Source organism: Melospiza georgiana, chromosome 5 (genome assembly GCF_028018845.1).
Source record: "Melospiza georgiana isolate bMelGeo1 chromosome 5, bMelGeo1.pri, whole genome shotgun sequence".
Classification (NCBI taxonomy): Eukaryota; Metazoa; Chordata; class Aves; order Passeriformes; family Passerellidae; genus Melospiza; species Melospiza georgiana.
In genome coordinates, this window is record NC_080434.1 from 29,750,092 (window position 1) to 29,762,789 (window position 12,698).

The 12,698-nt window shown below is 38.1% G+C and overlaps 1 protein-coding gene across 6 annotated transcripts in view; it reads right to left on the bottom strand.

Annotated features, from left to right (window-relative positions):
- NR3C2 (nuclear receptor subfamily 3 group C member 2) overlaps positions 1–12,698 on the bottom strand; it is a 189,396-nt gene that overhangs the window by 75,902 nt on the left and 100,796 nt on the right. For all 6 annotated transcript variants that reach the window (XM_058024089.1, XM_058024093.1, XM_058024090.1 and 3 more), the window contains one exon: positions 3,069–3,208. In XM_058024089.1, the coding sequence (XP_057880072.1) occupies positions 3,069–3,208 (140 nt within the window). The remainder of the gene's footprint in view (positions 1–3,068; positions 3,209–12,698) is intronic.

A 12,698-nucleotide genomic window follows, 5' to 3' on the forward strand; every position in this document is an offset into this window, starting at 1 on the left:
GAGGTTAACCTTCTGCTACAGAAATCAAGAGCAGAATCTGACCTCTACTGAATTATCCCATCTTTGTATTTAAAAAAAAGGACAAGCTTCCTTATAACTGATCCAATATAATTTTCAATGCTCCCATTGTAAGCAGCTAAAAATTTCCAAGTAAATATGCAAAATAACTTGAAGAAAATGGTCATTTTTGCTGTAGTCTTTAGCAGCATATGAAGATGAAAAAAATGCCTTCCTTTCTTCTTGCTCCCAAGCCAAAGGAAGAATAAAAGATTAGCAACTTACGAAACAATATAAATTTTGATTTAGGAGAGATTACCTCATACTTGTCTGGAACTTGAACAAATGAAGACTGAAAATGCAAAGCATAGGCAAGAACAGCTGTGATTTCTGACTTCAAGCCTGCTACTCTCCTCAGAGAAAGCTGCTTCAGTGGAAAAAGAGAAGACAAGCCTGGCCAGTTGCTTTAGGTTCCCTCACAGTACAGTGTATTTTCAGCATATGACTCTATATTGGTCACAAATTCAAGTTTAAATGACTTTAGGGCTGGCCATATCTGTAATTGAGAAAAAAACCCATAGAATAAAATTAACCTATGTAAAAATGTATTCTAAATGTACATACCTTAACTTTTGCAGTGACACCATTTACCAACACTTTTACAGCCCAAAGATTTTTAATGCTTGCAAGGCAGATCAAATTTATGTTAATGACAAAATCATGTTTCTTCATACCAGTCTCCTGTTCATCAGTCAGTCATCAAAAAGCCTGTACCTACTTGATACTAAAACTAGTACTTGAATAATTTATAGCCTTGGATTTAATGCCACTTGAAATTACTTTTGAAATTTTACCATTAAACCCATTTTAGTACTCCTTTTGGTCTGCATCTCTCCTTTTCCTAAATCCATTAGACATTTCCTGAAACTTCCAAGATACAATTAACTGGGAATACAAGTACCAGATTTATAATTTGAAATGCAAACTTTAGTCACTTTGTTCTTCTTAGTTTCTTGGTCTTAAATTCCAATACAGTTCTTATTTTCTGTTATAATCTCTCTGGGTTTGTAGGATTTCAGAGGAGCCTGAAGGAATTGGCAGTCAATGGCTGTTCATGGTGTGCTGACAATGTTAACCATTCCAGCTGAGACCCAAAAAGCTGGGTAGTGTGCAGAGTTCTCTCTCTCCAAATCCCTCTTTTCTCTGTTTCCATGCTTTTTGACCCAATTTGTCTCCCCACTTCATAGAGGGGCTGAGTTGGAGGAGACCTTTAAAGGTCCTTACAAAAAGAAGGATGTTCATCAACTGAGGAACATTTAGTGGATCATGAAAGAAATGTGTGCGTCCCTGTGCTACAAATATTTAATTGTTTCAATTATTTCAAATAGGAAACCTCAGGAAGGGGTTTTTATTGGTCCTGTTCTCAACTGAAAAATTTATGATTGCTCTACAAGAAACCTCTTGTTACAAAATTACCCACAACAACTTTTATTTATATGGATTGTGCCAGGATGTTTGAAGCCAATATGTGTGTTATGTTTTTGCTATGCCCTTTTGGGGCCAACACTCTACAATATATAAAAAAAAGTGCAAGCCAAGACAAAATTTCAGTGTCTGCCTAGCAACAATGCTACTGGTAGCATCAAGAACTCAGTCATGTGCATACCAAGAAATCTAGACAGTGTTCACATACCACTGGTAGGTACATGTATCTTACTATAATGACTCTTAAAAATGTATTTTAAACTAATTCAAAGCACATCAAATTTTTAGGGATGACGGGGTAGCTTTCTCTTTCATTTTAAAATTTTTTTTGCATAACTTGCAAACTTTCGGTAATTACTGATCAGTTTTAATTACATTTAAGAAACGTCTTTCTATGCCTGATCAGAGAGTAATCCTTTCCTAATAATTTTGTCTTCTGAGGCTTGAAAACTGCTTGCTGCTCTGTTAACTCCTACAGGGATTCCTTAGTAATTTTTCATAAATTCCTGTAAATCTGGATGAGAATATCCATCATGCTATGTTGGAATGGTCAGCAAAAGAGACCATTGGGCAAATAGTACTTTGAAATTACAGTGACTCAAGACTGGAGAGGAAGCTTTCCTGGGAGGCAGGGAAGGAGGCAGGAAGACAATAGAAGGTGCCGTCACTTCACACAGTGTGTGCATGTATATGGAAAGCTTCACCATCACCACCACCTAACCAAAAATTATCTTCTCATGATTCAGGGGCCAACTTAGATGTGAGTGCCTGAAGAGTCATCCAGGATGTGGTGTGGAAGTTCATGGAGGAAATCACTCAGCCAGAAAAAAGAAGGTTTTCAAGTTCATGTGCTATATCAAGCAACTAAATGCTCAAGAAGAAGAAGTTGGGGAATGAGGACATCAAGGTCAACTACTACACAACTTTAAGAGAAGATGTTTTCAGCAAGGGGAAACCTTTTCCATGTCCTTATAACTTTGGGAAGTTAATTTCAATTAGATTGACACTTCTGATGATGGATAGATAAATAGATTGATAGACATTACACGAAGCCTTGACTTCAGTGACGCACAAGCCCTCCAGGTCTATTTAACAGAGAGCTAAATCCTTATTGCCATCAGAAGTAGATTTAATGATCACAGAAGAAATTAATCACACCTCACACTGCCTCACTCAGTGCACAAGCTGGACACCATATTAAGAACCTATTTTTTTCCTTCTAGGGTTTTTTCATGAAGATAAATCAGTGAGTAGCTATCTCCTACTTCATCTGTGGTAGTAAGAACATTTACTCATCAGAAAAGACTTCCAAAAACCTATACGGTATTTATGCCCTTCGCATGCCATGAACTCTTATTATCAGATATTAAAAACCTTTTATCCACTTGATAAAGTTGCTTACAAAGTCTGTAAAGGTCACTCAACATGTTTTTTTTTTCATATTAACAACATAGAATTTTACCAACAGCAGAAAACACATACGAAAATTTATATGTCTATATATATATATATTTCTTTTATAGAAAAAAAAAAAAACAAAAAAAAAGATTTTGTCTTTTGTGTTGATATTTTTTGTGTTTTCTTACCTTCTACTGCTCTCTTGAAGAAAACTTTACAGCTGCCACATGTAACCACCCCATAATGACATCCAGATGCTTCATCTCCACACACCAAACACACTTTGGAAGGTCTTGAAGATCCAGTTGATACACTTCTCAATGAAGAGCTGGAGTGAAAACAATCAAACAAAACAAAGCAGATATGAATATTTCAATTCACACCAGCCATAATACAAAGTTCAATTAAGAATTTATAACAGGTATATTGCTCAAGGCACCTAACAATTAGTAAACCACAACTCTTTCTGGCAGTGCCTAGCTGAATACACAAATTGCTTTAATTAGTAAGTGCAATATTTTTATTGTCTGTTTTAAAACACCCATAATATATCAATGTTAATGTGAGAAGTTACCACAAGGGCAGTGGAATTTATTGGTAGCAGATGATTAAAACTGAAAATGAAAAACTAACTAACAAACAAACCATTCTGGCAGCAACCTGGCAGCTATAAATTTTCTTTCTGTTTCTTTATTTGTTTGAAGCCTTCACAGCTAAGGAGTACCTGTAAGCAAAGCTCTAAGGCCTTGTGATGAAGTAGTGCAGCAAGGTGGTATGTACTCCCCCTGTCTGTGCTCCTGCTTACCCCTGCAGTAGTTCATGAGCTTATTTCTGATATTCCTGCAATTTAGCACCTTACTTCTCATGTAGTTTTGAAGCCTTTGTACATTCTGCAAGTGCAGAAGATTTTCCCATGTGTCTGTAGGTGCCAGAAAAGCAGCACTGGAGGTTCAGACCATCCTCAAGTTTGGTACAGAGACGCACCTTACAAGCCTGATTCAATCACCTACCTCTGTCTCAAACTGCAGGGCACCATTAGGAAACATTTTCCACTCTTAAGAACAATGCTTTTCATAAACAAGTCACATTTCCTGATCCTGTGAGTATCCTTCCCCCAGGAACTAGAAATGGCCACCCTAATGCAATGGGCATGCTTGGAGAAACATGCCAGATCCTGAAGGAGATGAAAGTTTTGCATCCCTCCATGTCTCTATGGGGCTGGAGAGAGAGTCTCCTTCCACACAGCCTCTCTTCTCCAGGTAAACATGACCTCTTGCATTTCTTACACGTTATCTCTCTGAACGCTGCCAAACAACTACAAAAACAACCCTGAAAGACTTCCCACCAGCAGGGAAATTATCAGGCAGGTCAAACTGCAGGTCCTTGGCTGTTTGTCCATCAGCCGCTGGGAAACAAAGTCCACAGGTAGTCTTAATTCAAATATAAGATAATGAGCTTGTTAAAGAAATCTCAAGTATGAACCCTTTGCCTTTTTCCAAATTTCATCCCTCTTCCTTTAAAGAGGGATGCAGAGGCCAAGTGATTTATCCACAGGGCGCAGCTCAAATGTCACTCCAAATGAGGGACCGCAGCTCCCCTAGCCTACAGCTTCACTGCAACATCAAATCTAAATGTCTGCTTAAATGACAGCGCTCAGATGTTAATCAAAAAGTTCCAAATAGTATTCATTCCTGCTCTTGTCTCCTCACTAGTCTGTTAGATTTACTAGTTTCAGTCCCTGTGCTATTTATACTCTCATTACATAACATCACACTACTTGATAATTGCTAGGTGATGGCATTAGCTCATCTGTTAAGAGAGAAAGCCTCACCAAATCCATGTTAAAATAAGTTCTGTGTGCTCCAGTCACAGTCATACCTGCACACACTGCATTAATTTACCCCCAGGAAAAGTAACTTTTCCAGGATTTGCCAAGGCTGTGCTGGTATTCAGCTCTGATGTGTTAGGACAAAGTAAAACACTTTCTCCCTCCAGCACGTTCCATACTGCGTGAAAAAATTAGACCTCCCATTAAACAAAAATCTTAAAAAGGTGTCTACTTTCTACAGAAAATGCCAGTAACCTGGAAAACTCACCTTGAAAATTCTCTTTCTTTCACTGCAAACATCAGTATTTTGCCTGAGATGGGAAACATTTCAATTCTGATGTAAGTCCAAAATGTCTCAGGGGATTTTTAATTTTGATGCTGCGTGTTCCCATTTCTTCATAAGACTGGCAAAAACTTTCCTAGTCTTTCTACCCTGAAAGAGGTCACTGTATTTTTTTTCGTATCCAAAAAAGAGTCAATTTTATTAGAGAGCTTTTCCTGTAGAGAAATGGAGGTTTCCAGGGTATCACAGCAGTGTGCATGATTTTTATTTTTATATATATACGCACGCACATGCTTCTCTCTATATATATACTGCATATATATATGTAATTATGTATTATTTTTAGTTGAAAATAAATTGTCATGTAGGATTTGCAGAAGGTGGGAGAACCTTTTTTTAGACACAAGCTACCCTACAAAATTGCACTTTCACAGAATTATTAGGTTAAAAAAAAGTCAGCAAAGACAAATTAAGACACCAGTTGATCCATGACTATTATTAAATGCCTGCCTAAGACGCAATCTATAGCATATTTTATACAGTGCTCCTCTCCACTGAAGACTTGAGTACAGCTGGAAGGTACAGCCTGAATACAAAGTATGTATTCAGCTACTCAGCCACAGCATCACAGGTGGAAGCTTAACATTGTGCAATTAAATGAAATTAACTCATTCTTTTATTCAGTTTAAAAGTGGAATACATGAAAACACAGATGAGGCATTTTCATTCTTAACAGGAATATCAAACAAGAATTGTTCTCAAATACCTTACTGCAAAGAAACATTGATATTTGCTGTTGGTACTTCAATCTCCTCCAACTTGTGCCAGCTCTGGCTATGATTACCTTCAATGAACAATGTTTGGCTTTTTAAAAAAAATCTCTTATTTTCTCTTTCACCCATGCAATACCAGAGTATTTGCTAATTCAAAACGCTGCTGTAATACCTCACACAAAGGTAAAGTGGTGCAAATAATAAAAGGCTGAGCCCAAAAATATGCTCAAATCACAAGCTAAACCTCAGGATAACTCGTTCTCTCCATGGAAGCTTTTCTTTCCAAACAAGGCACACACAGATGGTTGTACCTTTTCCTCCTAAATCTCTCTCTTTTCAAGCTGTCATGCCTTCCCTTAGTGACCATTGTGAAAAAATATCTGACTGATTAGGAACCTACTCCTTGGCCTTTATTTCAAGGCCAGACATCCAGTGTGGATGACTTAAGAAGATATTTCATTTATTCATCACTTTCATTAAATCAATTCTTCTTATTAATCATCATAGCCCTTTATTCTATAATATGCATAGGCAGAAAAACTACACTAAACCCTCCACATTGAAATTACTTCTCATGCATGCTCCAAGTTAAATATTTCCCATTGCATTAATTTTCCACATCAGCATGCTGTAAATTTTTGGCCTGTAAAAATGCCTAATGTAAACTGACATGTGGGGAAAGTTATAGGCAGGTAACACTTAATAAGCAAAATATCAGTGTTAAATTTAGTTTATTATAACAGAGATATCTACATTAATTTAATTTTTGCTCCTTTTTTTGGAGATAAGTTTTATTATTTGCTCCAGATGAGAAGTTTAGTTACAATACTACAAGTTACTTAAGCAACAAGTCATTCTCTCTTCTGGAATATCCAAGAGTTGATCCATGTAAGAATGAATACCATAAAAAATATTAGAAACTTTACAATTGACTCCCCGGAAGATAACTAGCCTAGTGCCAAATATCTGTTAGAATGACATGCTAAATCTAATGGCATATGTGGGCCACAGCAGGTTTCAATCTTAAAATTCAGATTGAGTGAAAACACCGTATTTACCCTAAACCAAATCAGAGCATATACCCTATTGTTCTGATATTTACCATGTTTTTTTAAAAAACTTTTACACAACAGGCTGTTGTTGAGCCACGACATTCCTTGTGGGTGGCAAGCTAGTTTCAATATAAACTCCCAACTGAAAACACCAGAAATGTGAAAGAGTGCCAAAGAGCTGGCTAATCATTCCCATTTTCAGAAGCCAGTGGCTCCCACAGGTAGATTGGGTGTTGTTGCTTTCATGCTTCTCTCATTATTTCTAATACAACAACAAGAATAGGCAAACACAGTCCCACACCCCTCCCATAAAACTCCACAGGATCCAAAGAGAGGAGATCCACCAGAGCATGCATATTTTATCCCAATGCTGCTACAGCCAAGGGCAGCACAGGGGTTTAACAATGCCAAATGTATCTCCTAAATGATTGCTAAAACGGTTGCTTCAATGGCTCCAGTAACATTTGTCACGTTGCAGGGTATGTGATTAAGAATAAGCCTGATTTATTATCCCTAACAGTGGCAGTTAAATGCTGACCTTGACTAGCCATTGCCATCAAGCTCATTTTTGTCTCTCAGAGTTGGCTTTAGTAATAGTTATATGGAGAATTAATTAGAAATAACAGATTTTGTAAAGAAGAGTCAATAAACCCACAGATAATCCAGCATTTTAAAAGCTGATTATATAGGTTATTATGCTTTCCAAACCAGATGTCATACAGGAGCACAGTTTAAACAAATGATGCCTCTCTGATGATAAAATGAAGCACTCCAAAGAAGCATAAGCCACAATATGTATTCCAAAGTCATTTGTTCCAAGCGCTTTTATTATTATGAGATCTAGATGAGTCCTTTTTAATTCCACATCATTGACTTTTCTTTTTAATACTGAAATTTTCTGGCAGTAAAACAAACAGAAGGAACTCGGGTACACCTCAATAAATAAAGGTATGCAAAAACAAAGGTAAAAAGAACTTGAGATTATAGAATCATATTTTTACCACAAGAAGAAAAGAAAGTAACTGTAAGAGGAAGAATAATCAGGATAATCAAGATGCAGAGGCTGCCAGCAGTTTATTTCTACCCTCTCATCTCATTTCTGAAGGAATATAACCTCCCTGGAGTCATCTTCTGCTGGGAACTAGCACCTAAAAACATGGTAGTAAACTCTGCACTGTAAATACTGCAGTTAACCTACCTGTGGCCCAAAACAAGAGCATTTTACTTCTCTTAGCAGCTCTCCCAGCACCTTCTTTTCTCTAACTCATTGTTCCCTCAGCCATCATAGTAGACAGCATAGAAACCATTTCCTTTTCACATTACTTCCATTATTTTTGTGCATGTCCACATAATATTTTCACTGTCCAAGATAATTCTATTACTCCTTTAGAAAGTGACATACTAGTCAGAACTTGTCCAGTAGATTATTTATTAAACCAATTCACTCCACAATGATGGTAGTCACAACCTCCCCCAGTGCCATGTATCTATCATCTCCCAGATTCTGCTCCATGCTGCCTGCTTTAATTGTCAATACTGATGTTTGACCAGCATCAGTTTTTGTTGTATAACCTGAATTTTTAAACAGCTTCACCGCAAGAAAGAACCCTGGCTCTCTCCTATAACTACTTGAATAAAGCATATTAGCAGGCTGGAAAATAGTGTTTCTTAAATGTCAGAGTATATAAACCAATCTTCTTGTCAGCAGACCAAGAAAGCAGAGAGGAGTGAAGAGGTGCAGAGATGAAATGATCAGAATTTTGGAGGAGAAAGCAGTCACGTGGGACCTCGGGAATGCTGAGCTGAGGAAGAACTGCTGGAACCCAACCACCCCTGAGCCTCAGCAACAACACTCCCAGAGTAGGCAGAGCAACATTTACCCTCTTTGAGAGCTTATTTTAAAGAAAAACAAGCAAGCAACAAATAGAATTCAGTAGCTGTAATATTACGTTTAAATTAGTGGTCAGCCTCAATTAGTTCTTTAGGGTTTTTTGGGTTTTTTTTAAAAGCACAGAGCTTTTGTATTCCAAGAGAGAAACCCTTCAATTCTTTGAACTTCAAACACTACAACCTTTTTTAATCTTAAGAAATGCTCAGTATGATGGAACATGAAGGAATTGGAAAGGAAGTGCATTTAGTTAAGAAAAAGCAAGCTGAGAACCTGGATGGTATTTTTCCTCGGCAGCTCCAGCTTTCACTTGAAGTTACTTTATTTAGCAATGCCTAAGGGTCACACATCACACTTTCATACCTGGATCTTAATTTTGATAACAAGCAAACTCTGACATGCACTAATAGAAAAGGCTCCAACCTTTTTTCCAAGCCCCACCAAATCTAAAAAGATGCACTCAGGATTTAAAAAAAGCATTTAAGTTCCAATGTTTATTCGGCAAATAGAATCTGATGCGTTCTGTGCCGCAGTCAAAGTGAACAGGTTCCTGTATTTAGCTTAACCTTAAGGCATATGTTGATTTTACAAAATGAAGCAAGTGTGCTATGCTCCTTCAGTTCCCATTTACCTCAGTGGATGCTGACAGGACTCAGCACTTTCCTCCATCCAGCTGTAAACCTTGACTTTTCCTTGTCCTTCTCTACTGAAATATTTTGGTAGCAACTACAGTCGGCAATCCAAATTTTACCTCCAAATAATCGACTGACTACAGAAAAATATAAACTTAAGCATCAATGAAAGCGTGTTCTGATGGACTGAAACTGAGGAGCACTTATTTCCTAGGGAAATAAAACTAATTTTTACCCAGTGATTTAGTGATCAGAGAAGTATAACATCCTCCTACTTTTCTTCTGCAAGGCACTTTTCTCCTCTAACTGCTGTCACAACCGACCAAGACACAACTGCCCCAGGGAAATAAAATTTCCTTGCTCTGCAGGTTTTTCAGTATATAGATAGAGTTATCTATTGAAATGGAATGGTTAACCTAAAAGGGGAGTCTCCTATCAGCATAAAGCCTTTGGCTTTGGAAGGCAGAGAATTCCAGTAAGCCTTACAGTGCATTTGCTCTAACTTTTCATATTTGGCCCACTTATAGAATTAGTGCAGTTTAAATGCATGCAATGCTGGTGTTTGTGCTGCTGATTATAAATTGCTATGTATAGCAAGATAAGGCAGGAACAGTTTATCTGGAAAATTATCTGGTTAATTATTGAAAGTCTGCTTGAGGGGGCAGGGAGTACATTTAACTCTTTCTTTTCCTGCACCTGCTCACCTGCCCTAACTAGGAGGAGACACACAGCTTGGAAGATCCAATTTTTCACAGCACCATCTCATTTTCCACTACTGAAAATGATGCAAGCCATTATGCACCCTGGTAACTCTCCTACCAGGGCACAGCAGTGTTTACCTGGTGAGGCCCTGCTGCCTTCTCAGTCAGAAACATTTTAAAGCTGCATAAAATGCCATGATTCAAGTGAGGCTCACTTGTTGATGGGGGCACCAGTGGGAAATCATAACCATGAGGAATTTCAGGCAAGACAAGACTGCACAAGTACATTGCTCTGCTACTGAAGGATTCCGAGACAAAGAAAACTGAATAAGCAAGGGAGAAAAAATGCACAAAGAAGGCAAATGCAGGGAGATGCTACCAGTAATAAAAGCATCTCTTTAAAAAGCCTCCTCCTTTTAAAAGCAGGCTCTCAACTTTAGTTGAAGTTCTTCCCTCAGAGTCTAAACAAGCAACTCCTAAAAAACACCTTCCTTTGTTTGAAAGTTTATTTTATGAAACCCTTATTACATCAACCTGAAATGACATTGATGACCAGAATATTGACTGTTAATGAACTTAAGAAACGTCATTCCGTTGCAGACAAAAATCTACCTGATATGTCTGGCAACAGCTTGGCCCCAAAGTACTAAAAGAATAACTGTATTAAAACTATTAGTTTACAACAGAAGCAGCTTGGTCCAGTTGGACGTACTTTCCTATTACCAACTGTTTGCTTTGACTTCTGAGTGCATGACATGCTTACAGAGAAAGCTACCACACCATTAATACCCTAACCACAACATAAAAAGTTTACAAGTGTTCCATAATCAAATAAATTTTTTTCAAAATTAAATTATTTCATAACAGCAAAAAGTAAACTGAACTGCCATCCACTGTCTACTGGGGATTAAAATACCACAATAGAAAAACCTCCAGAGCAACCATAAAACCACAGAGGAAAAATGCACCAAAGCACAAAAAAAAGGTTACCATGGGAACAAAGGCTATTTTCCAACTTGTCACATAATAGCCCCAGTATGGCAGACCTTTACTCATAAGAGCAATCCCACAGGCTTAGGAAGGCAACATGTATAATTACTGCTTGATCTGAAAAAATCTAAGGGGAAAATGGAGTGGTGGGTTTGGTCTTTTAACGCCCTTATGCCCCCCTCCCCTCCCATCCACCAAGACAAAATTATGGTGGATGTTGAACGGGTATTGGAATTCCAGCAGTAGCGTTTGCTATATTAAAACGCCACACAGGAACAGAAAAGAGAAGTAGGAAGGTCTGCACACCAATCTAAACTTCATACACAGGACTTCGGGGAAAATGGAAAGCAACAGGCAGCTCGCAGTATCACTTGGCATGAAGTACCAACACAACTCACTGCTGAGACTCCAGCCCATAGGTCTTATCAGAGAAATTCCTGACAATAACAGACTTGAGTATCTTGCAAGATGCAGGGAGCACTGTAAACGCTTGTAAAAAGAAGTCTGGAAAAAATAAATAAACCCCCTAAAATGATCTCACTAATCAAAAAGCAATAATCCTTAATAAGATTAGGGACAGGTATTTATATTTTACTGGAAGTTTTCAGCTTGGCACTGGCTTCAGATGATACAGTGAGAACCAAACTCCAACTTTACCATCATCTCTGATTAACAGAATTTTAAAAGACTAATAGTCACATTATTTTGAAACATCTGTCAACTTCTAAAACCACTATTTGAAATAATGATGGCTTTCTTTTCACTAACATTTTCCCATTTCTAGGAAATTCAACCTGTTCTTTGTGTTTTAATGCATGTCACTATTTCTTGATACATGAAACAGGATGACTCTTGCAGCTCTAGGTATACAGATATGGAGGTAGTTTGTAAATTTGGTTTTTTTCCCATCCTGGTCTCATGGCCCAAACCAAACACCTTCCTAAAAGTAGAAGGGTTTCCACATCTATCTTTACTACTCCTGTCTTGCCTCAAGAATCACTTTCCTTCCCAGTCTCTCTGCCTCTCAGGACGCTTACTAACAGTTTGCAATTGGATCCCCTCCAGCAATCATGATTCCAGTCCCACCTGTGAATTTTGTCACAGGTGAAACAGCCTTCTCTGGCTTCATATATGCTTTTAAAAACTGTGATGATTAGCAGAGCACACAAGCAAGCAGCAGCTCCAGTTCAGACAGGGACATCACTTCCCACTTGTCCCACCTCCACGTACAGTGACAATTTGCAGAGAGCCTTACCCTTGTATTTACCCCAAGGTAAGTTCACTCCCGTTGGTGGTGATATTGTTGGCTGCCACATTTACTTGCACACTTCAAGTTCTTATGTTTTCCTTGCCTGTTGTTCATGTGGAGGGTCAGGCAGTGTGAGCCAAAAGAGAGATACATAAATGAGTATTCAACAGCCCAATTTCCCATCCTACTCCTATGGAAGGAATGCATATATTCTTTCCATACTTCTTCCTAAAGTCAGGTAAGTTGACAATGGGCAAGGTGGAGAGAAGAGAAATGCAAATCACTCATCTTTGTAGTGCCTTCCTCTCTTCATTTGCTTCCAAAAGGGCTTGTCTTGAAATGGACACAGAGAAAAAGAGGGTTTAAACTCATCATCACCAGTTATAAAGCCACTGCATACTTGCACCCATGAGAGAAATCAG